This window comes from Camellia sinensis, chromosome 5 (assembly GCF_055761805.1).
Source record: "Camellia sinensis isolate YWXY chromosome 5, ASM5576180v1, whole genome shotgun sequence".
In the NCBI taxonomy this organism is placed as follows: domain Eukaryota; kingdom Viridiplantae; phylum Streptophyta; class Magnoliopsida; order Ericales; family Theaceae; genus Camellia; species Camellia sinensis.
Window position 1 is genome coordinate 79,629,649 of NC_138965.1, and position 27,923 is coordinate 79,657,571.

Genomic DNA, 27,923 nt, shown 5'->3' on the forward strand with positions numbered 1-27,923 from the left:
TCAAGTTGTGTATTTGAATACATGGGTGTCGAATCCTACGGATGGAATTTCTGTAAAATGGCCATTTGAATACAATTATACATGGGTGCCAAATCCCGCGGACGCAATTTCCATAAAATGGCAATCCGAATATATCTATACATGGGTGTCGAGTCCCGCAGATGAAATATCTGTAAAATGGCCATAAGAGAATGAAAATACATGGGTGCCGGATCCCGCGGACGCAATTTTCGTAAAATGGCAGTTTGTAGTATTGTTGGCATGAGATGTAGTTTTACTTCAGTTATTTGGCCAGGTTCTGAGCCATGTTTATAAGTTGAATTTTGTTAAGTTAAACATTTATCAAGTGCTAATGTTTTAGTTATTGCCTATAATATGTTTAGCATATCTCTACTAGGCATTGGCTCACCCTATATGGGACATCATTTTTAGGTATAGGCGTTATGCCACCTCCAAGGAAATAGCTTGGGAGGCTTGAGGCCGTAGACTCTTTTTATGTTGTTTTTGTTGTATTACATGTATACCAAGCCAAGGGCTTATTTGTGTAGAGTTAGTACTCTCTTTTGTAACCAAGTGTTGACTTGGAAAGTTGTAAGCCTATAGGGCGTTTACTTTTATTGTCAACATGTAATACCTTTTGTAAGAATACTCTGATGATTATAATATGAGAACTCTTTTATTTATCGTGAATGTATGGGCGTTACAACTATCTATCTAAATCCACAATGTCCATCAGGACTTACATCCTTCACATGCTTAATGTATGGCCTTATACACTGTGGGAATGCATTAATGTATGAAGAATGTTGTACTTGTCTTGTTTGGTACACCTACAGAAAAATGTCATTAATTACATTTGACCAAGTAAATAATATTGAACTTATATTGTATTACAATACCATAAATTCATAAACCTTTTCTTTGGTAGCTTGTTTTTTTTTTTTTTTTTTGTCCATTGATAGAATCTTGTGTACCTTTTCTGTGAATATGATTGTGTGGAGGCACTACCATGTCTAGATTCAACCAATTCAAAAGGACATGGGTTACGTCGAGTGGATACATTAACCTTTCGATGACCACGAGGTCTTGGATTAGGCTTTAACTTTGGTTCAGTGAGAAATGTGCTATCCGAACTCACAATCTCTCTTAATTTCTTCAAAATCTCAAGTCTCACACTAGTTAGATAAAAACTTCTTAATAACCAACTCTATTTCTAGAATACAAGTTAACTCCAATTTATCTTTGTTAGGCAATTTGACAATATCAAGTGTCCTTCAATGTGCATGTATTGTCTCAAGTGGAATAGGAAGTAATTTCTGATGTAATAAGCAATCTCATGTGCACAAAGCAAACCATGGGTATTTCGAATGACACAACCACATGCTGAAGAATCAATTCCAATGGATTTTGCTCTCGTCTTCTCTGCTAATATATGTTCCAAAGCACATATGGATGCATTACCCCGAAGCTGGACAAATTTAGAAGGAGTAAAATTGTGTTGGACAACTGTCAAACTCTTCTAGAATGAAGCCTTGATGGCAGTGTGTTGTAACTCAAGCAAATTATGTATCTTACTCTAACAAGTTTCAAAACTCCCTTGACTAGATTCAAGTTGTTTCTTCAGTGATGAATGTGCACTCTCAACCCTAATCAAATAAAAGTTTTAAAAATCATCAAGTTCATATACAAATAAGTACAAATTGAGTTTACGTAATTGCTAAATTATTTACCTATTCGTTGTAGCATTCCCGTAGTGCATGAATGAATTTGTCCACGATGCAACAAATTTCTCCTTGTATTGCTTCAACCATGTCTGAGTAACATAATCAAGTGCCTTTGGATATGCACTAAACTCTTTGTGTAGTGTGCTAAGGTGTTCACGGTATTCATCTTCAGAAGAAGAGAAGATTAACAAATTCCATGAAGCGTTAAACTTCATGTCTTTACTCTTAAACATCTTCTTACACTTAGTCAACACATTCTCATTTATATGGCATCGACACAACAAGTGTTTGGAACTAGAAAATACCACATCAATGGCATTCATCAATGCAAGCTCTCTATCTGTGACAATAACCTTAGGAAAAATATTCTCATCCATGAGACTACGTAATATATTCAAAGCCCATACATAGTTATCGGTACGCTCAAACTGTAAATATGCTAAAGCTATTAAAAATGTCATATCTGTGGAAGTCACACCTACAATCTCAAGCAAGAGAAGACCATACCTATTGGTCTTATACGTACAGTCCATAATCAAGACACGTGGAAATGCACGAAACAAATCCAAATTGAATGGATGAGCCTAAAGAAGATCAGTGACAACCATGGTATTTTGTTCACATATATGCCATTCAATTTATTCATGCTCTGCTAACTTCCCCAACAGTTGTTGCATCTGTGATCTTCTGGCCTTCTCTTTTACTTTAAATCTGTGACGCACATTATAAATTGTCTTCATTGTCGTTATATTCAACGGATTCCTCTGTTTCAAAGTAACTAAAATATCTTTTGGTCTCAACATACTCTTAGACATATCCACCAACAATTCATATTCTTGGTGTGATAATCTCCCAAAATATGAATGCCCCTTAAGATGATCCGTAGCTGGATGATTATGCACTCCAAATACTACATGCAACATCCAATCGTTGTTAGTGCTTAACTTCTTACCCTTTAGCAAGAATGGACAATCACACTTTTTGGTCCCGGTCATCCTAGCATTTTCATCATGAGAATAAACTTTCACCTTATTTTTTTGTCTATACTTTCCACTCCTCTTACACACTAGTTTAATTCTTGGTGTCCAACGACCGCCACCAGAATCTGAATATTTCACAATTATAACAAAACCATTTTTCTTGCCAACATCACGTGCCCAATCAATCATTGTTTCTCTGCTTTTAAATATCTACATTAAACATATTAGCTTATAGTTAGTACAAATATAAATATAAAGATTGATAAAAGAAGTAATTGGAAATAGTAATCCTACCTCATATGTGGTAAATTCACTAGTGTAGTTTAACACGCATTCAGCATGCTCCACATTCTCCAAAATGGAATTCTATATGAAACCAACAAAGGAACAAAGTTATATTGTTTGGACATACAAGGTCAAAAAAAGGAAAAAAAGTCATATTTTACTCATATTGTTCGGACATACAAAGATGAATAAAGTCACAATGTTTGGATATACAAAGCTGAACATTGTCATGTTGTTCGGCAGTGTACAATTGAACAAATTGTATTTGTTTGGACTTTCATAACCAAATAATAATGACCAAAAATAAGTTGAATATTCACTTTTATGTAAAAAATAAAAAATAAAAAAAATTGATAAAATGAAACCAAATATTAAAATAATAATTACAAACTAATATATAAATTTGAATGCAACAAAAATTGATAGATAAACTTAGTCTCAATGGAAATTATGAGAAAATAGATGTAAATTTTTTTTTAACCTTAACCATTGAAATCCAAAAGGTTGGCAACATATGGAAATGTGTTGTAGCAAAAAATTATCTCAGAAAAAAAAGAGTAACAGGACAGAAAAAAATAAAAAATAAATAAAAATTATTAAAAGGTGCCGCAGCATATAGAATCTCCTATTATATATTTGATCGAAATACCAACCTAGGCTGTTTGGTTTTCATATTGAAATTGAATGCATCTGTTGCGACTTAGAGAAGCTGTAATGCTATTTATACAATTTTGAAAATTGAAAGATTTAACATCGTAATGGGACATGTGAAAAAATATAGAAATTAATAATTATATTTTGATTTTTACATGAATCCTTACCTCGTCTTTGAAGGGTTGCTTCAAAATATTATCGTGATTATCACTTTCGTCCATTGTTTGATTGTTCAAACTTTTTTTTAGGGTTTAGAGTTTCAAAATAATAAAAAACAATGATGTTAATGAGAATGGTGAGTTTTGGTAAGGTGGATTGGAGTTTTAAAGTGAGAAAAAAGAAGAAGAAGAAGACAAACTAACTTTGATCTCTTAAGGAAGAAGATACAGAGATTTGAATAGGAATAATGGATTAGGGTGTACCATGAAAACAAAAAAAAAAATATTTTAGGGTTTAATATGGGTTGTCCTTATTAGTAAATTCACATTAGGATATAATAAGAATTAAAATTTATAAATTTAAATATGGTGATTCTACTTACACAATTAGTTAACCTCTTTGCACCCTCCATCTCATTACACCACTAAAAAAAATGTAATTCTCATTACACCCCCAATATATTACCAAAACTAACCCTAAATTAACTATTTCATCTCTTTACACCACTAATTTTGGTAACACGGTGCTAAACAATTTACATTAGTCCGGTGTTAGGTTACCAAACCAAAACAAACCAAGCCTTAAGTCCCATCAAATGAGGTCGGCTACATGAATCATTCTTCTCCACGCGGCCCTATCAAAGGCCATTTCATTAGTCAAATTAAGTAGATTCATATATCTATTTATAACGCTAGTCAACGTTAATCTAGGCCTACCCCGTCCCCTAACATTTCCATCTACCGTTACAGCATCGCATCTCTTCACTACTACTTCTGTTGGTCTCCACTGAATATGACCAAACCATCTCAAACGATTCTCTCTCAACTTATCTTCTATTGGTGCTACTCCTACCCATTCCCGAATACACTCATTTCTAATCCTGTCCTGTCCAGTCTTACCACACATCCACCTTAGCATCCTCATCTCAGCCACACTCATCTTATCCACATGTTGTTTCTTGGTAGCCCAACACTTCGTCCCATACAACACAGATGGTCTAATAGCCGTTCTATAAAACTTACCTTTTAGTCTAGTGGGTATTCGTTTATCGCACAATACCCCAGACGCACTTCTCCACTTACACTATCCGGCCTTAATCCTATGGGCCACATCTGCATTAATCTCTCCTGCTGTTGTGATAATCAACCCTAAATAACGAAAATGTTCACTCTTAGGCAGTTCTTGGTTCTCAATCTTCACTTCTCCTCTGCTTTCATTGTTACTGTTACTAAATTTACACTCCATGTACTCTGTCTTAGTTCTGCTTATCCGTAATCCTTAAGATTCAAGAGCTTTTCTCCAAATCTCCAACTTTGTGTTAACTCCTTCTCTAGTCTCATCCATTAACACAATATCGTCTGCAAAAAGCATACACCATGGCACGTCATCCTGAATATTTATTGTCAACTCGTCCATAACTAAAGCAAAAAGATAATGACTTAAGGTAGATCCTCGGTGTAACCCTACAGTGATAGGAAATTCATTTGTGTCTCCAGCTGGCGATCTAATAGTGGTCACCACCCCTTCATACATGTCCCTAATCACGTCAATGTAGTCCGGTATTAGGTTGCTAGAAAAAATAGATCTCTCCAGCATTTTGTTGCTGTACATTTACAGAGACACTTTCTTCCAAACATTGATTTTTTAATTTGTGGTGGGCATGTTCAGTAATACAACACTAATTAATTTGAATTACTCCAGTGCCATGTTACCAGACAAATTAAAAAAATGAAATTGAAAATACATAGTAATGAGAAGCCGAACAAATTAAACAAATTCGGTTTGGGGTTACCAGAAATGTGTCTTTTATTCGGTAGTCAGTTACCAGACTTATATTTTTTGTTCAGCAATGTGATGCCGGACTATTTTATTTTGTTCGATTTCGAACCATCGAACGAAAGTCGAACACCAGTCCAGAAAAAACGAAATAAAAACCTACCAAATAAATAAAAAAACTCACAATTTCACTTTTTTATATGGTTCTTCACCACCGTTTCTTCATCCATTGCTTTCTTTAATGATCAAAATACTATGATTCTCACTTTTTGAAAAGAGATGTGTAAGAGAAAAAAACAATTAAGAAAGGAAAAAGAGGAGTAGGGATTGAAGACCAAGGGGTGTAAGGAGATAACAAAATATATTTAATTTTAGTGTTTGGTCCTTAAAGGTAATTTCACGCATGGATAAAATTAGGGAAAAAAAAAACTCATATGGAGGGTGTAAAAAGGTAAAGTAGTGGTGTAAGTAGAATGCTATTAGCACCCTGTGAATTATTTTGAACCCCTCAATTTTTAGCTTTTTTTTTATTACAATAATAACCTCAAATAAAATTACTAAAAAGGACATCATTAATTTTGGGACACACCATCTCACAATTAAACCCACACACCACTACATCATGAATTAAGATTTATGAGAGCACCCACCTCCATCACCACCCATCCATCTTCCCCAAATCTCACATTCAAAACTTACTCACCCTCAAAACCTTGAAAACCCTTTGGCTGCAATATTCTGGCGATAACCGTAGCAACCATTTGATTATCTACACTTCTCCGACAATGATAATGAGCGGAAGTTTTTTCAGTAACCACAACTCCATAAGACGAGAGGAGTATAACAATAAAAGTTTAGAGAAAGCTCATAATTTTAATGGTGTTCTTAGCTTAGAGGAGATTGACCTTGCAAGAGTAAGTTTCTTAAAAAAAAAGGCAAAAATAATAAAATCTGTTTGTCATTTTTTCGGGACTGAACTCCGAAACATATGACCAAAATTCGGAAACTCAGGCCCGAACATTGTTTATTTGTTCGGAAACTGGTAATCGAACATTTATTATTTGTTTGGAAACCGTTAACTAAATATTAAGCACCGAAGAAAAGGATGAACTGAGAAAGAGAGAGAGAGGGGCAGTAATCACACTTAACTCTTCTTTTTCTTCTTTGTGGGTTTTGTTAGGGTTTTTAAAAGAGAAGTTTTTTTAGGGTGTGAGGGGTGTGCATTCAATTGAATGGGTGGAATGTTTTCACAAGGATAATTTTGGTATTATTTGGGGGAAGAAAATAAATTTTATAGGTTTCAAAATTTATAAGTAGGGGTCCAAAAAAATAAAAGATCCAAAATAATAGATGAGTGTTAATAACACCACTCATTTAAATTGAGCTTACTGAGATATTTTTTGGATTCAGATAGTATGCCCCTATAATTTGGCAACGAGTTTGTAACTTTCCTATTTAAAAATCAAATAAAGGCAGTGTTTGGCATTTTTTTTTGGATTAAAATTGTCAATAAAAATAAAAAATAGTATAATGATAAATAAAATAAAATATCAAATTTTATCCATTAATTAATAATTTTTTCTTTCATAATCATCTATTCAAGTATACTTTTTTTTTTATAAATTATTTTAAATAATAATTTTTTATGTTATAAAACAACTAAAAAAAAAAACCAATTAAAAGGGTAAATTACACTGACACCTTCTGAGGTTTGGTTCAATTACATTTCACCCTTTACGTTTTGGAAATTATATTCCCATCTCTGTGGTTAATAATTTCATTTTACAAAGCTCTCTTTATATAAAAGGTAACAAATCTTCATAAAAAATAAAAGAAATTACATTGCAAAAAAAAAAAAAAATGTAAAGAACAGAAAAAAATAGAGAAAATAAAGGAAAATAAGAAAAAAGAGAATGTATAAATTTAATATTTTTATTCTATTTAGTGTAATTACCTAAAGGTCAATGGTGATATACATTAAGCCTATAAGTGTAATTTACCCCAAGTAAAACAATGAAGTTCCAAACAGGCCAAAACGCTCTTCCAAAAAGTACGACAACCGAAACCCCAGAGAGAGAGAGAGAGAGAGAGAGAGGTGAGAAGAAGTGAGAACAAAAATAGAGAAAGCAAAAGCAATGGAAGTAGTACAGGGCGACGGCAATGGCAACTACGACGATGGAAACTACAACAACAATAATGACAACAAAAGCAAAAACTTTTCATGGAGCTCCGCAACAGACTGGACTGTCGTTGGTGGCTCTCTCGACACTTCCGTCGCCTTCGAGACTTCGGACTCTCCAATCGACTCCGAAACCCTTTATTCCAAGGGAAGACCTCCTCTTATTCTGAAACCCCCCTCATCTGATTGTGGCCCGTGCGAGATCAAGTGTGAGTTTTATTCCTCCAATTAAAGTTCAGTTCAATAATTGATCCTTTTTCAAGTGTTGAATTTCATTGAATTAGATTAGGCTCTCTGGGTTACGAATAATTGTGAATATTTAATATGTATTGGTATTTGTGTACGTTTAGGTCTCGATATATATACAGTGGTGCTCCACACACCAATTGCTATAGTGTACCAACATAGTTAAGACATTGTCATTTTAAAACTATGATCCTACCCATTACAAAAACTCAACCTCTCAAATCATGCTACATCATCCGTTAATACACTAATACAATGTTTGTTTGGGTGGACATTTGCTTGGGATTACACTAATATTTCAATAAAATTATTAATCTGATGTTTGGTTTAAAAATTGAAGTAAAGACTAATAATCTATCTAGATATGGTGTCCCACATACTAATAATCTATCCAGATATGGGCCCCGTTTGGTAGAGCTGTGGGAAAGTGATTATAACTTATAGCCTAACAGCTTATAGCCTATAACTGTGAACATAAGCTGATTTTTGACTTATTAATTAAGTTTCTTCTCCCCCACTCAAAGAATAAGTTAATTTTTGACTTACAAAAAGCTATAAGCTGTATTGTTAAGCTGAACCAAACACATCAAAATAGCTTAAATTAAGCTAAAAGCTAAAATAAGCTGGAAATAAGCTGAAAATAAGCCTTACCAAACAGGGCCATGGTGTCCCACATACGATGAACTATTCAATCCCATAGAGGGGGTAGGATATAAATTGGGAGACTAAGCCAAAGTGTGAACTAACTTATCAAATTGATCAAATTAACCCCGACTATATATATATATTTGAAGAAGTTTGATTTTGGCGGAGCTTCGTTTCTACCTTCTCTCATGTGCTATTGTTGTCTTGGGAAATCATAACTAATAGATTTCGTTTTTTACCTCATTTAAATATTTGAAATATTTTAAAAAAAATTCAATAAAATATGTTTTTAATTTGTAAATATTTTAAAAAATTAAGAAATTTTTTAAATATTTAAAATAAAAACCCAAAACAATTTCAAAATGCAACTAAGAATATGATATTGACATATTCTTTGCTGGAGATGATCTAAGAACAATAATATTATTATTTATAACAATTATGAATGGTAGTAATCATTAATGGACACGATAGACTTTTAATTCAACATGTCTACAATTGGTAATTTGTATGTATCTTCTCATAAATATATTTTCTCCACTTTCTATATTTTCTGATATCATTATTTTTCTAAATAGTTATATTTCATAGTTGAATTATTTTTGATATTTTTTTGTTTGAAAAAAAAAGAGTTAAATTTTGTTTAAATAAATGTCTTTTTGAATTTGGGCAGCGAATAGTTGGATGATTAAAATAGTAGTGCATATTTTTTAACGGTTGCTTGTGTATATAAATTTTATAGTTAAATGATTTTTGATGTTTTCTATTAAAAAAAAGGGGTTACATTTTGATCAAATGAATACTTTTTTGAACTTGGGCAATGAATGATTAAAATAGCAGTGCATATTTTTTAATGGTTGCTTGTGTATATATAAATTTTATAGTTGAATGATTTTTGATTTTTCCTATTAAAAAAAAGTGGGGGTTAAATTTTGTTCAAATAAATACTTTTTTTGAATTTGGGGCAATGAATGGTTAGATGATTAAAATAGCAGTGTATTTTTTTAATGGTTGCTTATGTATATATAAATTTTATAGGTGAATGATTTTTGATTTTTTCTATTAAAAAAAGGTGGGTTAAATTTTGTTCAAATAAATCAAATGGGTGTGGAGCAATAATAGGGAAATTTGCTTTTTAAAAATTATAACACATGCTAGTGCAAAGTTTTACAATAATTATAATAGGGTATTATGGTCAATATATTGGATTTCCCATATCCTTTCATGTCTTATCCATTCCAATCCTCTTAAACAAACATCGGATTGGATAATGTGGGTGTTTGGGAATTTGTTATTTTAGTAGGTGAAAATATTTGTGTTTGGGAAGATGGCTAGATTTATTTGTAGTTGGATGTGATGTTTGTGAGAGAAAAAGCGAAATGATTATGAGTTTGATGTGACATTTTGTCTTATTGGCTAGTTTAGCCTATTTTGTTTTTTTGTGTATTTTAGCCTATTTTGTTTTTTTGTGTATTTTAGCCCAAAAAGCAAAAAATAGCCTTTGCCAAACAAGGCCAATATTTTATTCCTCCTTATAATCCTAAGTTAATCCAAACATAAGATATGATACACAATCCAAATAGATTCGTAGTCTTAGGACTATTAGTCATGGGAATGCTAATCCAACTTAATTCAGCCCGCCCAAACAAACATGGCCTAATTGATATGCCAATTGTTGCATATAGTATTATATGTATATATATGTGGTTAATCGAGCTTTTTACTTAAATTTATGCTTAAATCTGAGGTTATTTATTAGATTGTTTCTTATCAAATTAAGTTTTTATTCAAAATTTTACTCAAATGCTAGCAAATGTGTACTGTACTAGTTCCCGTCTGCGTAGTTTGGTATAGAAGGAAAAGTCTACTTGGTGTTCTTCAATATGCCTCTTGCCAAAAGGATTTGTAGCTTTGTAGATCCTTGCTGGCATTTTATTGGTTATTGGTTTGTTCTTCATGGTTTTCACTTCTGAAATATAGAATGAGGATGGTTAGATTTGGGAAGCTTCTAAATGCACACCACAAATTCTCTAATACTGAGTTTGGTTGGGGGATTTGAGGAGAGATTTGGAAAGGGAAATGAAAAAGGTAGGTGAAATGTGAATAAAATATACTTATATTTCACCTAGTTTCACACGCTTTTTCCCTTTCCCTTTTTAAATCTCTCCCCAAATCCTCCAGTCAAACATAGCGCAAGTACACACCATTGTCTCACTTCACACCAAACACAATTTAAACCTTTTGTTTTTTTCTCTCTGATCTTGTGATGGCGGCAGTGCGACTGGGCTAGAAACGGAAAGGGATAAGAGATTCACTACACTTGATCCCATTTATAATCCATGGGAATATATACTTGTGGTGTTCCAGGAAATATACAAGGAAATGTGACTAGAATGGTCACCAGCCAAATCTTTGAACCTGCACATGAGGGGTTGAGTGATCTACCAAGACCAACACATGTCTTTTTTGGAAGGAATAACCAAGTAGAGCCACATGGAGTGGAACCAGTTCCAGTGGCTTCTCTTTTGGGGCCATCAGTTGGTCAAATGGCTATGCCCCCAACACAACGACAACCTGTACAACCAATGGCACAAATGCCTCAAGGCTAGGGGCAAAACCCTCTAATAGAACCTCCGGTGGTGGCCCAGCCTACAGTAGAACTAGTCTCAAAGGACCAAATGAGTCCATTGAGCGGTGCTTACATGACAAATTTCATAAATAACTTAAACTTCATTCATCATTCATAATAATATTTACAACAAACTTGAACTTCGACTTCCATAACATACATAACACATGTTCATCAAGTAACAAAACAAAAGACCAAACAAAAGGTTGACAAAAGCTTGTCTCTGCTGGAGACCAAGCTATGCCCCATCACGGAGGCACTTCTTGTTCAGCTTCTCAAAGGGTGGACTCCCAAAGCAACTCTAAGCTTGTCGATCCACATGCTCACCTACATATATATAAGGGAGAGGAGTGAGCTGGAGCTCACTGAGTAACGTCAATATAAAGGATTTAATGAGTGAAGTCCAACATTTCATAAAACATATCTTTTCAATATCCAAAACAATTCGTATAAACAATCATATATCAAATTCATATCAATCATCTATTTTAACAATATCCAATGCAATTCATTATATGTGGTAACATCCAATAGAGTAACAATAAATCAATATGCCAAAGCCAATAGGACTATTAAGGTCAATTCAATGGGACCACAACGGGTCATTCAATAAAACCACAATGAGTAATTCAATGTGGACAATTAATAAAACCACAATGGGTAATTCAATGTGGACCACTAGGGCCTTAACATCAGAAATCTCTGTGTTTCAATTAATTCATGGGCCATGGTATTATGTCCCCAATGCAAGGGCTTCACTAAAGGATGTCACAAATACATTTTCAAAAAGGGCATTCATTCATAGATACAAAATAAGATTTCATAAACTTCTCTATTAAACAATTTCAAAATACATCTGAACATATCTTTGTAGAGATATTACTTATAGTGGGCTTGAACAAACGCTAGACTTCCGGTGTCCAACCTACACAAAACACATAACAAAAATACCATGTAACATCTACAAACAAACATCTTTGATCTAATACAATTCCAATTCAATTCGATTATAATCTTTAGATGGTTTTCTAACTTATTACTTTCTTAATGAAGCCTTTACAATGCCTAAGAATGCTCAAAAGAACATGGAAGTGAAAATATGCACATGAAAGTGTATTTTGAAAGTTGCTAAAAACAGAGTGTTCGCTTGAGCGGTCCTTTGGTGGCTCGAGCGGTTTGGTTGGTCTGTAAAAGTAGTGGATGGTCGAAATCTATGCTCGATGGTTGCTCGATCCAAGTGTATTAAACGCTGAGGTTGCTCGAATGGACATTTGGTCGCTCGACCGGTATGCAAGACTCTGCAAAACTACTGGATGCTCGCTATGTGCGCTCGAGTGACGACTTCATCGCTTCAGTGATGAGGTCGAATGCTGGGTTTTCCAAAACATAATTTAAGTTCCAAAACACAAGTTCAAAGTTCAAAAGCTTGCATGGCTGGACCAAATGTATGGAAACTCTTTGGAAAACATATAAACATAACCAATTTGTAACCATTTGCTCAAATCATTGTCAATTCCCCAAAATCAAGCTCAAAACTTCATAATCCAACCGTGAATGCAAAGAATTCAACTCTTTTCTTTCACAATGTTTACATATGAAATATCGAGTGTAAATTCATAAAGAACCCTTAAAAATAACAAGTATGAACCTCATGCATGTAAAAATTTTGATAACCAAACTAAAAAATGATGAATTGATGCATGCATGTCTATAACAAACCAATTCCCACCATCTTCAAGTTAATTCTACAATTCCCTTATCAAGTACTGAGATTCATCCTAATTACTTCATTACTTCAACTCTTAAATGAATTATCTACTAGAATTAAGGGTCAATTACTTACCTAGAGCTTGGTTTTGAAGAATTCTAACACAAATTCCTTCAATTCTCTTCCTTTCTTCACAATCCTTCTCAATTCCTCTTCTCTCTCTTTGCCTTCCCTCTCTCTCTAAAATCTCAGCCAAAGTGTTGATTATGAACTTAATTCCCTTCATAAATCATATATATATATATATATATACCTAGGATTAGCTTATGCTAATTAAGTGCACTTAAGGCTAATTAAACAAGCTTAAGGGGTGCCAATTCTACCCAATTTTAATTGTTTAATCCTAATTAATTTTATCTGAATCAAATTTTAATTATACTCCTCAAATGGTTCTAAATATTCCAATAAGCTTATTGAACTTGTTAATTTCTGTTTTTGAATTCGTTAAGACTTTGAATTTCTGATTCAAAGTAAGCATTCTAACAGATATTTCATAATCAAACAGATATAAGCAAAATTAAGCACAGAAACATGCAAATTCACATAATAGCTCAATATGCAATAATGTTATGTTTGTCGGGGTCGTCACATTGTTAGAAGAGGAGCAAGATAGAAACAATTCATCTTACAAGACTCGTTATAGAGATCCTAATTTGGAAATTGATGTTGCAAAAATTATAGGCAAAGAGTCTTATACTTGCACTGTATTGATTGAAAGAAAACAACCATAGACCCGTAGACCATTGACCATCAATTTAAAAGAAAAGGATTTCGTAGAAAGTATTCTTTGATGTGTCTAAGTCACATACAATTTTTGATCATGTTTTAGCAACACAATTGTTGAAGTTGCCCAAGGGGGTTAATGTCCCAACTCCAGAGCAGACTAAAAGGGCAAAGTTTATTGTAAATGGCACAATTATTTGTCTTATGCAACCAAAAATTGTATTATTTTTGAAGTCAAGATTCAAGAGCAAATCAAGAAAGGGAGGTTGCTGTTCCTAGCCAAGGTAGAGAAAGTTATGGGGATTGACGAAGACCCATTCCCTGAGGTGAATGAGGTAGAAGTAAATGTCAGTATGCCAGATTCAATCATTTGAACCATTGAGACAGGCTTGTCTTTGAGAGAAACGGATGTTGATGAGGTGCAGATGAGTGAAATAAAACACAAAATAACACAGAACAAAGCTTTGAAAGCTTAGCAGCGTGTGGAGAATGGCAAGAAGGATGGCCTGGAGCATAGCCAAGGTTCCATTGCTAGGTCCTTGTATGGAGATTCTTTGGAAGCTGCAATCCTTCATAAGATGTGCTCAAAATCTAGGTTGGGATATAAGTGGTTGAAAGGTATCCCAGAGAAGGAGAAGCAATTATATGCTGAGAATCAAGAAAGTAGAAGGGTTGCTAAGAGGACACGAAGGGGTTATGCACCTTACACTTCACTATATCCATCAAGGACAAAGAGAAGCATGGAAGGGGCTCCTTAGCTCTGGTGGTTATGGTCAACATAGACCCTTGACTGCTAGAAGAGAAGCTCTAACTAACAGAAGGCCAGATGTTGGTCTTTTGAGGGTGAATTTGATTAGGTTTTCTGATAGATCTTTTTACGCTTGGGTTCCAAGTGTGCCGGAGTAGTTTGTCATGCAAACAAACCCATGATGATTTCTACTAGTGCAAAGAGGTTGACATCCCATAAAAATAAAAAATGATCAAGCCTCCCTAGGTGTCTTCTAATCATTGGGTCCTATTGAAGGATTCAAAGACAAGGCAACCAGACATGGTTCCAATCTTATCTAGGTCTCAAATCCATGTGATACTGTTAAGTATTATTGTATAAGGGTAGTTAAGGATAGTTATGTCTTTTGTTCCTTTAGTCTTTTATTATAAGTATGTGTAACCCTAATAGGTTTATGAGAGTGAATAATATACAGTTCTCTTCCTTTTCTTTCTTTTATGCAAATCTAACATGGTATCAGAGCATCCTCTTCCTTCTTGAAGATTCGTTTCTTTTTCTTGTTTCTTTCGTTCTTCCTTGTACACAAAAAAAAAAAAAAAAAAAAAAAAAAATCGAAAAAAAAAAAAAAAAATCCTTTATGGTCGAAATTTGATGGGTTTTCACCCTAGATTTTTATTTTAATTTTTTGATGAGTTTTTGAGTGTTTTTCCAATTTTTGTTGATTTTTGGAAAAAACGATTGATTTTTTGGAAGCCCCTGCTGCGGCCTGTTTTTGGCTGTTTTTTCCCTTCCTCCCTCTACCTTGGGAGCCGACTGGGACTGATCTAGGGTTGGGAGGACTGGTTTTGATGATTTGGCAAGCTTTCACTCTATTTTTGTCAATTTTCCTCAGTTTCAGCACGTTTTCTCTCAGTTTCTGACTGGTTTTGGTCTCTCCAGCCCCTGTTTCGGCTCTGTTTTTGTCTCTAGAGGTAACTATTGTCCCTAAGTTGAGTTGGTGGATTGCCTCTGTTGGTTTTTGCTGTTTTTCGACTGGTATTTGCTTTTTTCCTATTGTGGGCATTTAATTTTCAATGGCTGAGGGTGAGACTAAGGATACAATTAGTGATGAGGGTGGCCTCCGTCGTGTTATGACTCTTACCGACAATCCCTCTCTTCAAATTAGTCCTGTTAAATTGGATGGTTCCAACTATTTGATTTGGTCCCGCTCATGTGGTCTTGCTATTGCTGCTCGCCGTTTGACTGGCTACATTACTGGTTCTCTTCCCCTACCGGATGGTGATGCCTCACTCCATACTCAATGGATTTCTGAAAATGCTCTTGTTATGACTTGGCTCATCAACTCTATGCAGCCCACTATTAGTCGGAGTTTCCTTTTATTAGATACTGCTCATAAGATTTGGACAGCTGCAGCCCAAATGTACTCCCAACAAGGTAATGATGCACAGGCGTATGAGTTGAGGAAGAAGCTTCGGAGCTTAGATCAGAAAGATAGATCACTCGCAGTCTACTATGCTGAGTTGAGTAGTTTGTGGCAGGAACTAGACTATTACCAAAGCTTCCAGGCTGTTTGTTCTCAGGATGCCACGTTGTTTCAACAAACCGTTGAGAAAGAGCGTGTGTATGACTTCCTTGCTGGCTTGAACTTGGAGTATGATCAGATTCGCGTCCAGGTGTTGGGTCGTTCACCTTTTCCCACCCTACGCGAGGCTTATGCCCTTGTCCAGCAAGAGGAGAGTCGCCGTAGTGCTATGGTACATTCCTCTATTCAGGATCGTTCTGCTTTAGCTGTTGCTCCTCCTCCTCGGGCTCCTCGGCCTAGTCCAGTTCAGTCTGGGAGTCAGGGTACACTGGTTGATCGAGATCGCTTGAAATGTGATTATTGTGGGAAAGACAGACATGATCGAGAGCATTGTTGGAAACTGAATGGTCGCCCTACTCGGGGTCGAGGTCGTGGTAGTACAGCTCGACCCCAAGCACATGTGTCCGAGATTGCTGTGAGTCCTTCTGAGCCCAACACTCTTTCCCAGGATGAGTTACACACTCTCAGACGTTTGATGGCTCGACTTGACTCTCCTTCTACCACAGTTTCTTCTACTTCTGCTTCTTCCAATTTTGCCAACACAGGTATTCCTGCTAGTGCTCTTAGTACCTTATCATCGCCTTCTTGGATTATTGATTCCGGTGCCACCGATCACATGACAGGTGCCTCTAGTCTTTTCTATTCTTATTCTCCTTGTTCCGGCCGAGACAAGGTTCGAGTGGCTGATGGCACTTTATCCTCTGTCTCTGGCAAGGGTTCAGTTCATTGTTCATCTTTGCTTTCTCTTTCCTCTGTGCTTCATGTTCCTACTTTTTCCACTAATCTGCTTTCTGTTAGTAGTCTTACTACCTCTCTAAATTGCTCAGTGACATTTTTTCCTACTCATTGTGTCTTTCAGGACCTGGCTACGGGGAAAACGATTGGCAATGGTAGAGCACAAGGTGGGCTGTACTTTCTGGATGCCGTTCCTCCTGTCGTCCCATCTCAAGCTCTCAAGTGCACTATTGGCTCCTCTCTTTCTCTCCTTCATCAGTGGCATCGCCGTTTGGGTCATCCTTCCTTTAATGTTTTAGAGAAACTTTTTCCTTCTTTAGTTCGTGATTGTCCTAGGAGTATTTTTGGTTGTGATGCTTGTGAACTTGTAAAGCATAAACGTACTTGTTACCCTTCAATTAATAAAAGAAGTACTTTTCCTTTTATGCTTATTCATACTGATGTGTGGGGCCCTTCCCCTGTGGTTTCTACTTCTGGGTATCGATGGTTTGTTACTTTTATTGATTGTTTTTCCCGTGTGACTTGGATTTACTTGCTTCGAACTAAGAGTGAAGTTTTTTCTTGTTTCCAAACTTTTCATAAAATGATGACCAATCTTTTTAATGCTCAAATCAAAATTCTTCGTAGTGATAATGGGACTGAGTATGTTGATGGAGTTTTTCGGGCATATTTAGAGGAGCATGGCATTCTTTATCAGACTAGTTGTGTTGGTACTCCTCAACAGAATGGGGTTGCCGAACGCAAGAATGGCCATCTTCTTGAAGTTGCTCGCTCTCTCTTGTTTACCATGAATGTCCCTAAGTCTTTTTGGGGTGATGCTGTTCTTACCGCTGCTTACCTTATCAACCGTATGCCTTCCAGTGTCCTCCAATTCCAGATTCCTCTTCAACTGCTTCCTGTCGCATATCCCACCTCATCTCTTCCTCCTCGGGTGTTTGGGTGTGTCTGTTTTGTTCATTTGCAACCTCGTACTCGTGGGAAACTCGATCCTAAGGCTGTGCGTTGTGTCTTTATTGGTTATTCTGCTACTCAGAAGGGTTACAAATGTTATGATCCTCACACTCGCAAAGTGTATGTCAGTATGGATGTCACTTTCCGTGAAGCTGTGTCCTTCTTTCCTTCTCCTCCGCCATCTCCTCTGGGGGAGAGTAGTGGTATGGATGAGATTGCAGATGAGGAGATGGCCTATCAACACGAGTTGTCTTTTTTCCTTCCTAGTCAGCGGACTATTATTTGTGGTGAGGGGGAGCCTAATAGTTCTCTTGATGTGGAGCCTGACATTAGTGGTCGTTTGGACAGGGCTGATTTTAAGACTTATTCTCGACGTCCGAAAGAGCAAGCATCTCTTGTGCCACCAAACCCATCATCATCCCTCATGCCAGTTCCAGGTAATGCATCTCAGTCTATCCCTCTACCTGTAGTTGAGAGTCCTGTTGTCAATGATTCGAGTCTTCCTATTGCTCTTAGAAAGGGGGTTAGGGCATGTACTCAACACCCCATTTCTAAATTTGTGTCATACGATTCATTGTCTTCTACATATCGTGCTTTTGTTTCGTCTTTGTCTTCTGCATGTATTCCCCAGGGTTGGACAGAAGCTATCAATGATCCTAAGTGGAAAGTAGCTATGGTAGAAGAGATGCAAGCTCTAAGCAAGAATAACACTTGGGAGTTGGTTTCTCTTCCTAGTGGAAAAAAGCCTGTAGGGTGTAAATGGGTGTTCACCATCAAGCAGAAAGCAGATGGAACAATTGAACGGTACAAAGCACGGTTAGTGGCCAAGGGATTTACTCAGACATATGGAATTGATTACCAAGAAACCTTTGCTCCTGTGGCGAAGATGAATTCCATTCGAGCTATTCTCTCATGTGCAGCTAATTTGGGATGGCCTTTACAGCAGTTAGACGTGAAGAATGCATTTCTCCATGGTGATTTGGAGGAGGAGGTATATATGGATATACCACCAGGATTCTCATCTCAGTCTACAGTTGGGAAAGTTTGTAGGTTGAAAAAGGCGTTATATGGTTTAAAACAATCTCCTCGGGCTTGGTTTGACAGATTCCTAAAGGCTATGTTGAGGTTCGGGTATAAGCAAAGCAATGCAGATCACACAATGTTTGTCAAACGTCACGCAAATAAGGTAACTGTGCTTATAGTGTATGTGGATGACATAGTTGTGACAGGTAATGATGAGGAAGAAGTGACACATCTTAAGATGCTGTTGGCCAAGGAATTTGAGATCAAAGACCTTGGTTCATTGCGGTACTTTCTTGGGATTGAAGTTGCCAGATCTGACAAAGGCATCTTTCTTTCTCAGCGAAAGTATATTCTAGATCTTCTTGAGGAAACTGGCATGTTAGGCTGCCGACCTGCTGATTCTCCAATTGAGGCTAATCACCATCTTTGTAGTGGTGTTGGTGATCTTGTGGAGAAGGAAAGGTACCAGCGACTTGTTGGAAGACTTATATATTTATCCCACACTCGTCCAGATATTGCCTATGCGGTTGGGATAGTGAGTCAATTTATGCATGAGCCTCGTGCCCCTCATTTGGATGCAGTGTATCGTATTTTGAGGTATCTTAAATCTGCTCCTGGAAAAGGGATTTTATTTTCCAATCATGGTCACTTGAGGTTGGAGGCATTCACAGATGCTGATTGGGCTGGTTCTATAGATGACAGGCGATCTACCTCCGGTTATTGTGCATTTGTGGGGGGAAATTTAGTGACATGGCGTAGTAAGAAACAAACAGTGGTGTCCAGATCTAGTGCAGAGGCAGAATACAGGGCTATGGCGCATGGTACATGTGAATTGATGTGGCTCCAGTCCTTGTTGAATGATATTGGGTTTGTTTGTAGTGAACCATTGACACTGTACTGTGACAACAAAGCTGCCATTAGTATTGCTCACAATCCTGTTCAGCATGATAGAACCAAGCATATTGAGATTGACAGACATTTCATCAAGGAGAAATTGAATAAGGGTTTCATATGTATGCCTTTTGTGAAGTCTGCAAATCAATTGGCTGATGTCTTTACTAAGGGTCTTAGTAGTAAAGTTTTCCATCCTATTTGCTGCAAGTTGGGCATGAGAGATATCTTTGCACCAACTTGAGGGGGAGTGTTAAGTATTATTGTATAAGGGTAGTTAAGGATAGTTATGTCTTTTGTTCCTTTAGTCTTTTATTATAAGTATGTGTAACCCTAATAGGTTTATGAGAGTGAATAATATACAGTTCTCTTCCTTTTCTTTCTTTTATGCAAATCTAACAGATACCCTTGGCCAAGTATGCTAATGGCCAAGGAGAGAAGGATGCTTCAAAACCCAATCCTATGTTCAATTGAGCCAGGTAAAGAGGGAATAGTTGTTGAGATTCATGCTAAATTGAAAGCCATAGAACTTAGAAGAATGTAGCATGGCAAGGTTCGAACAAGCTTTGCTAGAAAGTGATGAAGCTGAAGAAGATTCATTTGCAAGCCAGATAGAAGGGTTGGCTGAAATGAAGGAGGGTTTGTTCGAAGCTATGATGGCTGAGCAAACTACCCGTGAGTTTGGAACCAATTGTTCTAATGGAGTAGGATGAAAGACAAGAAAAACACACCTGAAGCTTCCATGGAGTCTTAGAAGGAGATGGAGCAAGAGGAGCTTGTAATGATCCAGCTTTGGATCTTTGCCATTAATATGGTGTTTGTCTTACCTCAAAAATTCCAGGCAAACCCACAAAACCAAGTTGGCCAAGGAGATGAGACAGTGGAAATATTCAATAGGGAATCTGAAGCAAGTGTGATCCATGATAATGATTCTGGCAATGATTCGGCACATTGTATATCGAGGCTTATTTTGATGGAGTACTAATGAACAGGGTGCTAGTGGAGAATCGGGCAATAGTAAATTTGTTGCCAAAGTCATCTCTAAGGAAATTGGGGAAAAAAAAAGAAGATCTAAGCTCATCCCAATCAGTGCTACCATAGCAGGGTTCACAAGTGAGAAGTAGATGGCGCAGGGAATTTTGCCAATCAACCTAAGTGTAGGATCCAAAAATTGTTTGGTTGCGTTCTTTTTAGTAGTTAGTAATGCCAAGTACAATGCCTTACTTGGTAGATATTGGATTCCCAGCCAAAAGTGTGGCAACTGGAAATTTGTTGCCAAAGTCATCTTTGAGGAAATTGGAAAAAAAGAAATCCGAAACTCATCCCAACCAGTGATGAGGTCGAATGCTGGGTCATGAGTGTACAATAAAATGGGTTAAGATAATAACCCAATAGTCTCTTTCTCCTTCAATAGAGAACTTGCGATGCGCTAGGCTTCTTGGTTGCTGCAACAAAAGGAGATGAAAGGGTTGGTTGCTCGGTGACTAAGGCGCCAGTGATGATGGTTGGTTTGCAACAATATTGGGTTGGGACAAAGGGATAGTCGGAGGGGCAAATGCTACTGTTGATGTTGGAGGGATGCGACTCAATTGATTGCAATTGGAAGATTTTCGATTTGCAACAGTGACGGTTTCACGAAGGGAACAAAGTTTGATTGGAGCTCTTTCGATGCTACCAAAATGATGAACATAATATGAGGACAGGAAAGAAACTCACATGGCAATAGCCTTAAAAAAAATCTCAGTATCATTAATCAAAGTTGTTCAGTACGAGCTTAAAGCCTACATATATAGGCTAAGAAGCACGGACATGTGACATGATACGAACACGCGAACATTTGAATTTTCAAAAAATGCAAGACACGACACGTTGAGACACGTGTAAAACATATAATTTTATATATTTATCATATGTCATATTTTTAAATATTTGATATATCTTATGTCAAATATTTAATTTTATCAAATTTTTTAACTTTAGGTATGTTATTTTAGTAAAAAATTAAAAATTTTATTTTTTATTGAAAAAAAATCCTCAGCGTGTCCCTACGTGTTTGTAGCATGTCCATAGTGTGTCCTAAGTGTCCTAGCATGTCTGACTCTTTTTAGCATGTCTGGAGCGTGTCCTATGCGTGTCTGTGTTCGACACATGTTAGATAGTCGTACATGACCTTTGGAGATGTGTCAAGACCTTCATAGGATATAGGCCAAAACCTTAAAATGAATTAGTCAAACAAATCCTATAGTATTTGGAAACATAACAAAATAACTAACTAATAATTATTTAATTCTTAACTAAATAATAATAATAATAATAATAAACTACCAAGGACATTTATTGGGCCAAAAATTCTTTGGACCCACAAGCTTCACTTTGGATTTCCAAATCCGATGATTGGCTTCCAACCAATCTATGGCTGTGCCATGATCTTGTTTTGCTATTTAATATTTGTTTGAAAGCTTTAATTCATTGTTGTGGCCATGATATCTTTATATAATGGTTTATGGTCCTTGCTCTCATTCATTTCCTCCAACTCTTCATGACGATTAAAGCAAGTATTTGGTTTTTGGGTGTTAACAAACATATTTTGGAATAATTTTCCTTTTCGTTGGCTTTGTAGGTTTCTTTCATCCAAATTCTCGTCCTTGTAATTTGAGCTTGTAGAAGAGATTAAACTTATATTTTTGTTATTAGCTGCATCCATTTTTTGATGACAATAATGTTAGGATGACCATCTTCTCTTTACCATATTTTGCATGCGAACATCTATGGCGCACACATACTTGTTGAAAACATTAGGTCCCACATAAATGTCATTAGTATTTAACTAGTGTGAGTGGGCCACATAAGGTGGTATGCAAAATATGGTAAAAAGAGAGCCATTCTAGCATTATTGTTTTGATGAAAGTTTGTTTGTTTGTTATTTATTTTTTCTTTTGTTTCTTTCTTTTTTCCCTCGTTACATATTTATGAATTCTTAGAATAGGAAATTAAGTTGATAAGAGGGAATACATATTTGAAGTTGGTTCTTTCTGTTTCTACAACAAATTCAACACATAGGTTTATAAATATATGGTTAAATTACACCCCATGTTTCTACAACAAATTCAACACATAGGTTTATAAATATATGGTTAAATTACACCCCATGAGATTTGCTTTCAATGCACCCTACCTAATGATTCTGTCTTCTCAAAATCATGCAACGGATTTTGTGCTCAAAAGTGGCACGAAAATGCGTTTCAGAAACATGCTCCTCATTTCTGACAGGATAGAAGTAGACCCTAAGAAACACTCAAATGCGAAACCCGATGTGCATCTAGTGATTCAATTTTCTCAAAATCGTGTGACGAAACTTGTGCTCAAAAGTGCCATGAAAACTTGTTCTAGAAACATGCGCCCCATTTGTTACAAGATGTAGACCCTGAGAAACCCCCAAATGACAAAGATGAGGTGCATTTAGTTATTCAATCTCCACAAAATGATGCAACAAAACACAATGGACATCTGGTGATTCAATCTCTTAGCATAGATTACCTCCTCACGCCCTGGGGATTACATTGACACCCCTTGTTAGTGTTTGTCAATAACGAGGTCAACAAAAATAGTTGAATGAGGCCTTTTAACCTTTTTATCATTTACCTATTTTCCTCCTCCTTCTCACCTTTGAACTCATATTTACGTTGATGGTTAAAACCAACTGTAGTGGTGCCCAATGAGAAATTTGATTAACGTACACATTTTTATACTTGGAAACCACAATTGGCAGATGGATGCCTAATCTCCTCGACTCTGAAAGTTGCAAGCCCACTTTGATTCAATCAAATTCAACAAAAAAAAAAAAAAAAAGAAGAAAAAGAAAAAAAGAAAAAAAAGGAAAAGAAAAACAGATTTAATCACACTTCAATTTATCTGAAGTCTTCGAGGGGAATGGTAGATTTTTTTTACATCCCCGGATTAATCCAAAACTCCCAAATAAATCACAAATCAAAATGAGCCACTGCCCTCGATAACATATTTAATCATACTACAATTCATCTGGAGTATCCCTTTGTGATTCAAATCACCCATCACTCAATAAATCGCAAAATCAAAGTTACTCCCCACATCACCATCAACCACTACTAGCAAATTATCACCTTTCATCAACCAAAACTCTCAAATCCCATATATATACACATAGTACAGACATATATATAGATAAACCAAACCAAGCCTTAAGTCCCACCAAATGGGTTGGTTTGGTTTATCTATATATATGTCTGTACTATGTGTATATATAGATGTATACATATAAATTTTTATGTAATGAAATAACAAGACCCTCATGACATCCAATTTGGAAGGTAGAGGGAGGGGACTTGGTGGTGATAAGACCATTGTATGGATTTCAAAAGCCCAAAACAGAACAGAGGTGGAAGGTATCGTTTCCCAAATCTCATCAATTAATGATTCAGTAAGTACAAAAAAAAAAAAAAAAATTTCCAATGGAATGCGAAGATATGTAGCGATAGAGAGACAAGCTCGCTTGCTTGAACTGGTGTTGGGACCAAACAGTGAAGGGGCTGATCAGGTTGCCTTTACGAAACTTATTACAAACCAGTGGTGGTGGTATCCAGAGAGTCAATGATGCTATAATGATGGAGTTAGGGTTAAAATAAGCATTTTAGAAAATGTAACTGCTAAGGTTGGGCTAATTTGTTGGTTGACCAAAAAGTTGACTAGTGGAGGGGGAAAATTGTAATGCAAATGTAGATCATAGGGAGGGGAACATAATTTCCAAAACCTCAGGGTACTAAATCTCAGGGGAGGTTAGTGTAATTTATCCTAAAAATATATATACACATGTATATATTTTAAGAAACTTGGGCTTAAAGGTAGTTTGGATTCTTTGCAAATTTAGAACTGAATTTGTGTCTTACTTTTGTGGGTGATGGCAAGTTAGGGTTAAAATAAGCATTTTAGAAAATGTAACTGCTAAGGTTGGGCTAATTTGTTGGTTGACCAAAAAGTTGACTAGTGGAGGGGGAAAATTGTAATGCAAATGTAGATCATATGGAGGGGAACATAATTTCCAAAACCTCAGGGTACTAAATCTCAGGGGAGGTTAGCGTAATTTATCTTAAAAATATATATACACATGTATATATTTTAAGAAACTTGGGCTTAAAGGTAGTTTGGATTCTTTGCAAATTTAGAACTGAATTTGTGTCTTACTTTTGTGGGTGATGGCAAGTATTTTTTTTCTCCCAAACCACGTTTTTCCAATGCAAAGCTGTCTTTCTTAACTAAAATTTCCAAGTTACTCAATACCATTGTTCTTTTGAGTAACTAATTCGAGTTTCCACAACTTCAGTAAGTTTCACACAAAAGCATGAGGTCCGGCAGGTCTATATCCGAAGTACAGCTCGAGTCTTTGAGATTTATTTTGCACCTTCACTGCATGGTGGCAATGAGTATCTCTGTACAGTTCGCTGCGGCATTGCTGCCAGAGATGGTAAAGTACTCCATCCAACTAATACTGAAGAACCTGCTGATGCACAGCCAGATGGGTCTGCTGGAGAACTGGCTAAAGATAAATGCAATGATGATGGGAAGTTTGCCTCCAATGAAGATGACTGGGTAAAGGTGAAAGTCCCTGATCTTTCATTGCAAGATAACCAAAACACTTCAATGCCCAAAAAGATTGATGTCATCCTAGGAACAAGCATTCAGGTATTATGGTTTCTTCAAGTCCTGACTCATTGAAGCTATTGATATCCTGTTTCCTTGATACTTTAGTCTTAAATCTTCTTTCTCATTTATGCACCATCCTTTTGATGTATTTTCTGGCGTGGTCTTGCTCGTCTCCAGTGAATGCTCTATTCTCTAGTGCAATAAAGTGGGTAATTAAGTCTTGCTGGTAATCAGTAATTGGCATTGCTTGACTACGATTATATGGCACATCATTGTTGTCAACTAGCAAATCGAATGTTTTACTAAAATAGTGAGTTATGAATCGTATCAAATCGTAAATTGTAAGATTCACTTTATTTAGCATAATATATAATTTTATATATGTATATGCATATAAAAATATACATTTTAGTATTTATAATTATGAAGCACGGATACTTCAAAAGGATTGACGTATCCGTATTGGATACCAATATTCCTTGGATACTTGTTGATATGTATCAGATACTTATTAAAAGTATCGGATACTTCTTAATTAATTTTTCATTAATTTTGGAGTATCGAAAACTTAATTTTGAAATATTAGACACTCCCAAGTCATTACTTCTTTTACGAAATTAAAATTCTTGCATTTCTTGTATATCATTATAATAGAAATAATTGCAAGGATAAATACAAGAATATTTTTCTAGTACTTTGTTTAGTTATTTGATAAGGAGAACATAGTGAGTTGAAGTTATAGAATTTGTCAAATTGATGTATTCTTATTGTTTCATGCATGTCCTCTATAACTGCATAGAAAGTAAAGATTAACAAGAGAATATAACAATACTAAAATTAAATATGAATAAATAAATAAGCAAGTAAACTTGAATACAACATTTTTTAAAAGAAAAAAGCACAGGGACAAGTAGTGGATTGCTCTATTATTGTAATATAAACATAATAGATAGACTTGATATTAAAATGAAATATTTGCAAGACCTATTGAAAATCTAAGAAGTAAACAAACTATTGACTTAAATTAATACCTAATTCTTAGTATTTTGCGTTATAAAATTACAGTGTAGTTTCTCAACATTCTTTAGCTTATGTGTGACTCGCTACTAATAATTTAAAAAATATAGTTTTTTTTACAAACATATCGTAGCTGTTCCCGTATCCTATTTTTTTAAGTTTTGTCGTATCATCGTATTTGTATCTCATATCCGTATTCTTTTTTGTATCCATGCGTCCTAGGTTTAAAATGAATTAAATATCAATAGAACTAAATTGTATATATGTATATACAAATAAAACCACACATATATCAATACAATTAGTTGATTTCTTTTTCATTTTGCGAAAACAATGTTGTTTCATGCATTATGCAAACAAATTTGAATCATTGGTATCGCAATGAATCGTAATAAATTGCAATGAATCATAAGATTCATTCAATTTAAGATTCAATTGCATGAATCAAATCATTTTGCTTGAAAATCGTATCAAATTGTATGAATCAAATCATGGATTGTAAGATTTTGACAACCATGTGGCACATTGGCAAATATGGTGCATGCTATTCCCTGTTATGTGGACTTGGTGTGCTTTTATTGGTCACTTCACCATTCCAGGGAGTATTGACGTGAGAGGAGATGTGCATTTACTGATTGTCCACGTGTTGTTATTTTGTCCTGTCCATATTTTCATTCCCTTCTTTGGTGGTTGTTGCACTTGAATTATTGAAGTGCATGGCATCGGGAATTAAAACGAAATAACTCTCCAACCAATGCTGATTTTATGCAATTCAAGTTTTAGATGATTTCACCATAATGGTGTAGGCTTTATAGGCCCTGTTTGGTATCACTCTTAAGTTAGGTTTTATGATTATAGCTTGTTCGATTATTAGCTTTAAAAAATCAAATTAAGTTGCAAATTTGTTTGGTGCAGCTTTTGATAATCTATGAAAAAAGTTATACTTGTTTGGTTAAATAAGCTGTCAAATTACTTTTTTGTTGAGTAAAATATCGAGTAATGCTCTCAAAAGTTATAAGGGTTATTTACATGGAGACCCCACTATTGACAAGTATCACTTGGAGGCTAAACTATAAAAGCGTACAAATGGACTCCCTAAACTATTGATAAATTTCACTTTGATCCACTAAACTATAAAAGCGTACAAATAGACCCCCTAAACTATTGGTATGTTTCACTTTGGACCCTTTGCCTATGAAGCACGGACACGGCAAACTCAGTGCCGTAGCAATGTTGGAAATGGGGACACACCATTTGGCGCGTCCCTTTTTGTTTTTTGGGTGTGGGACATAGCGGGACACGACAAAGGACTGGGAAGAGAATAAAGAGAGTAGAGAGGAGTGACCTGGTATTTGCCCTAACTAGATAAGATGATGAAGTCGATGACCTTTGAGGCTCCGAGCTTCGACCTTCGATCGACCTACGACGAGCTCCGATGACCTTTAGTGCCTTCGATCGAGTTTCAATGTCTCTATCTCTCTCTCACTTAGCCTATCTCTCTCTCTTCAAGCTCTGATTCATATATATACATATATATAACCTAGAATATTATA

At 35.8% G+C, this 27,923-nt stretch overlaps 2 protein-coding genes across 2 annotated transcripts in view; one reads left to right on the plus strand and one right to left on the minus strand.

The window, feature by feature from the left end:
• Window positions 1-2,362: 2,362 nt before the first annotated feature.
• On the minus strand, window positions 2,363-3,864 carry LOC114280152 (uncharacterized). The gene is made up of 3 exons (XM_028222490.2): window positions 3,811-3,864; window positions 2,999-3,070; window positions 2,363-2,914 (listed from the first exon to the last, which is right to left on the minus strand). Exons 1-3 carry the CDS (start codon window positions 3,862-3,864, stop codon window positions 2,363-2,365), a joined length of 678 nt encoding a protein of 225 aa, XP_028078291.2.
• Window positions 3,865-7,581: 3,717 nt separating this feature from the next.
• LOC114280143 (40S ribosomal protein S27) overlaps window positions 7,582-27,923 on the plus strand; it is a 29,907-nt gene continuing 9,565 nt past the window's right edge. Inside the window, exons 1-2 of the mRNA XM_028222485.2 lie at window positions 7,582-7,966; window positions 25,034-25,392. Coding sequence (XP_028078286.2) covers window positions 7,714-7,966; window positions 25,034-25,392 — 612 coding nt within the window. The 5' untranslated portion in view covers window positions 7,582-7,713. The remainder of the gene's footprint in view (window positions 7,967-25,033; window positions 25,393-27,923) is intronic.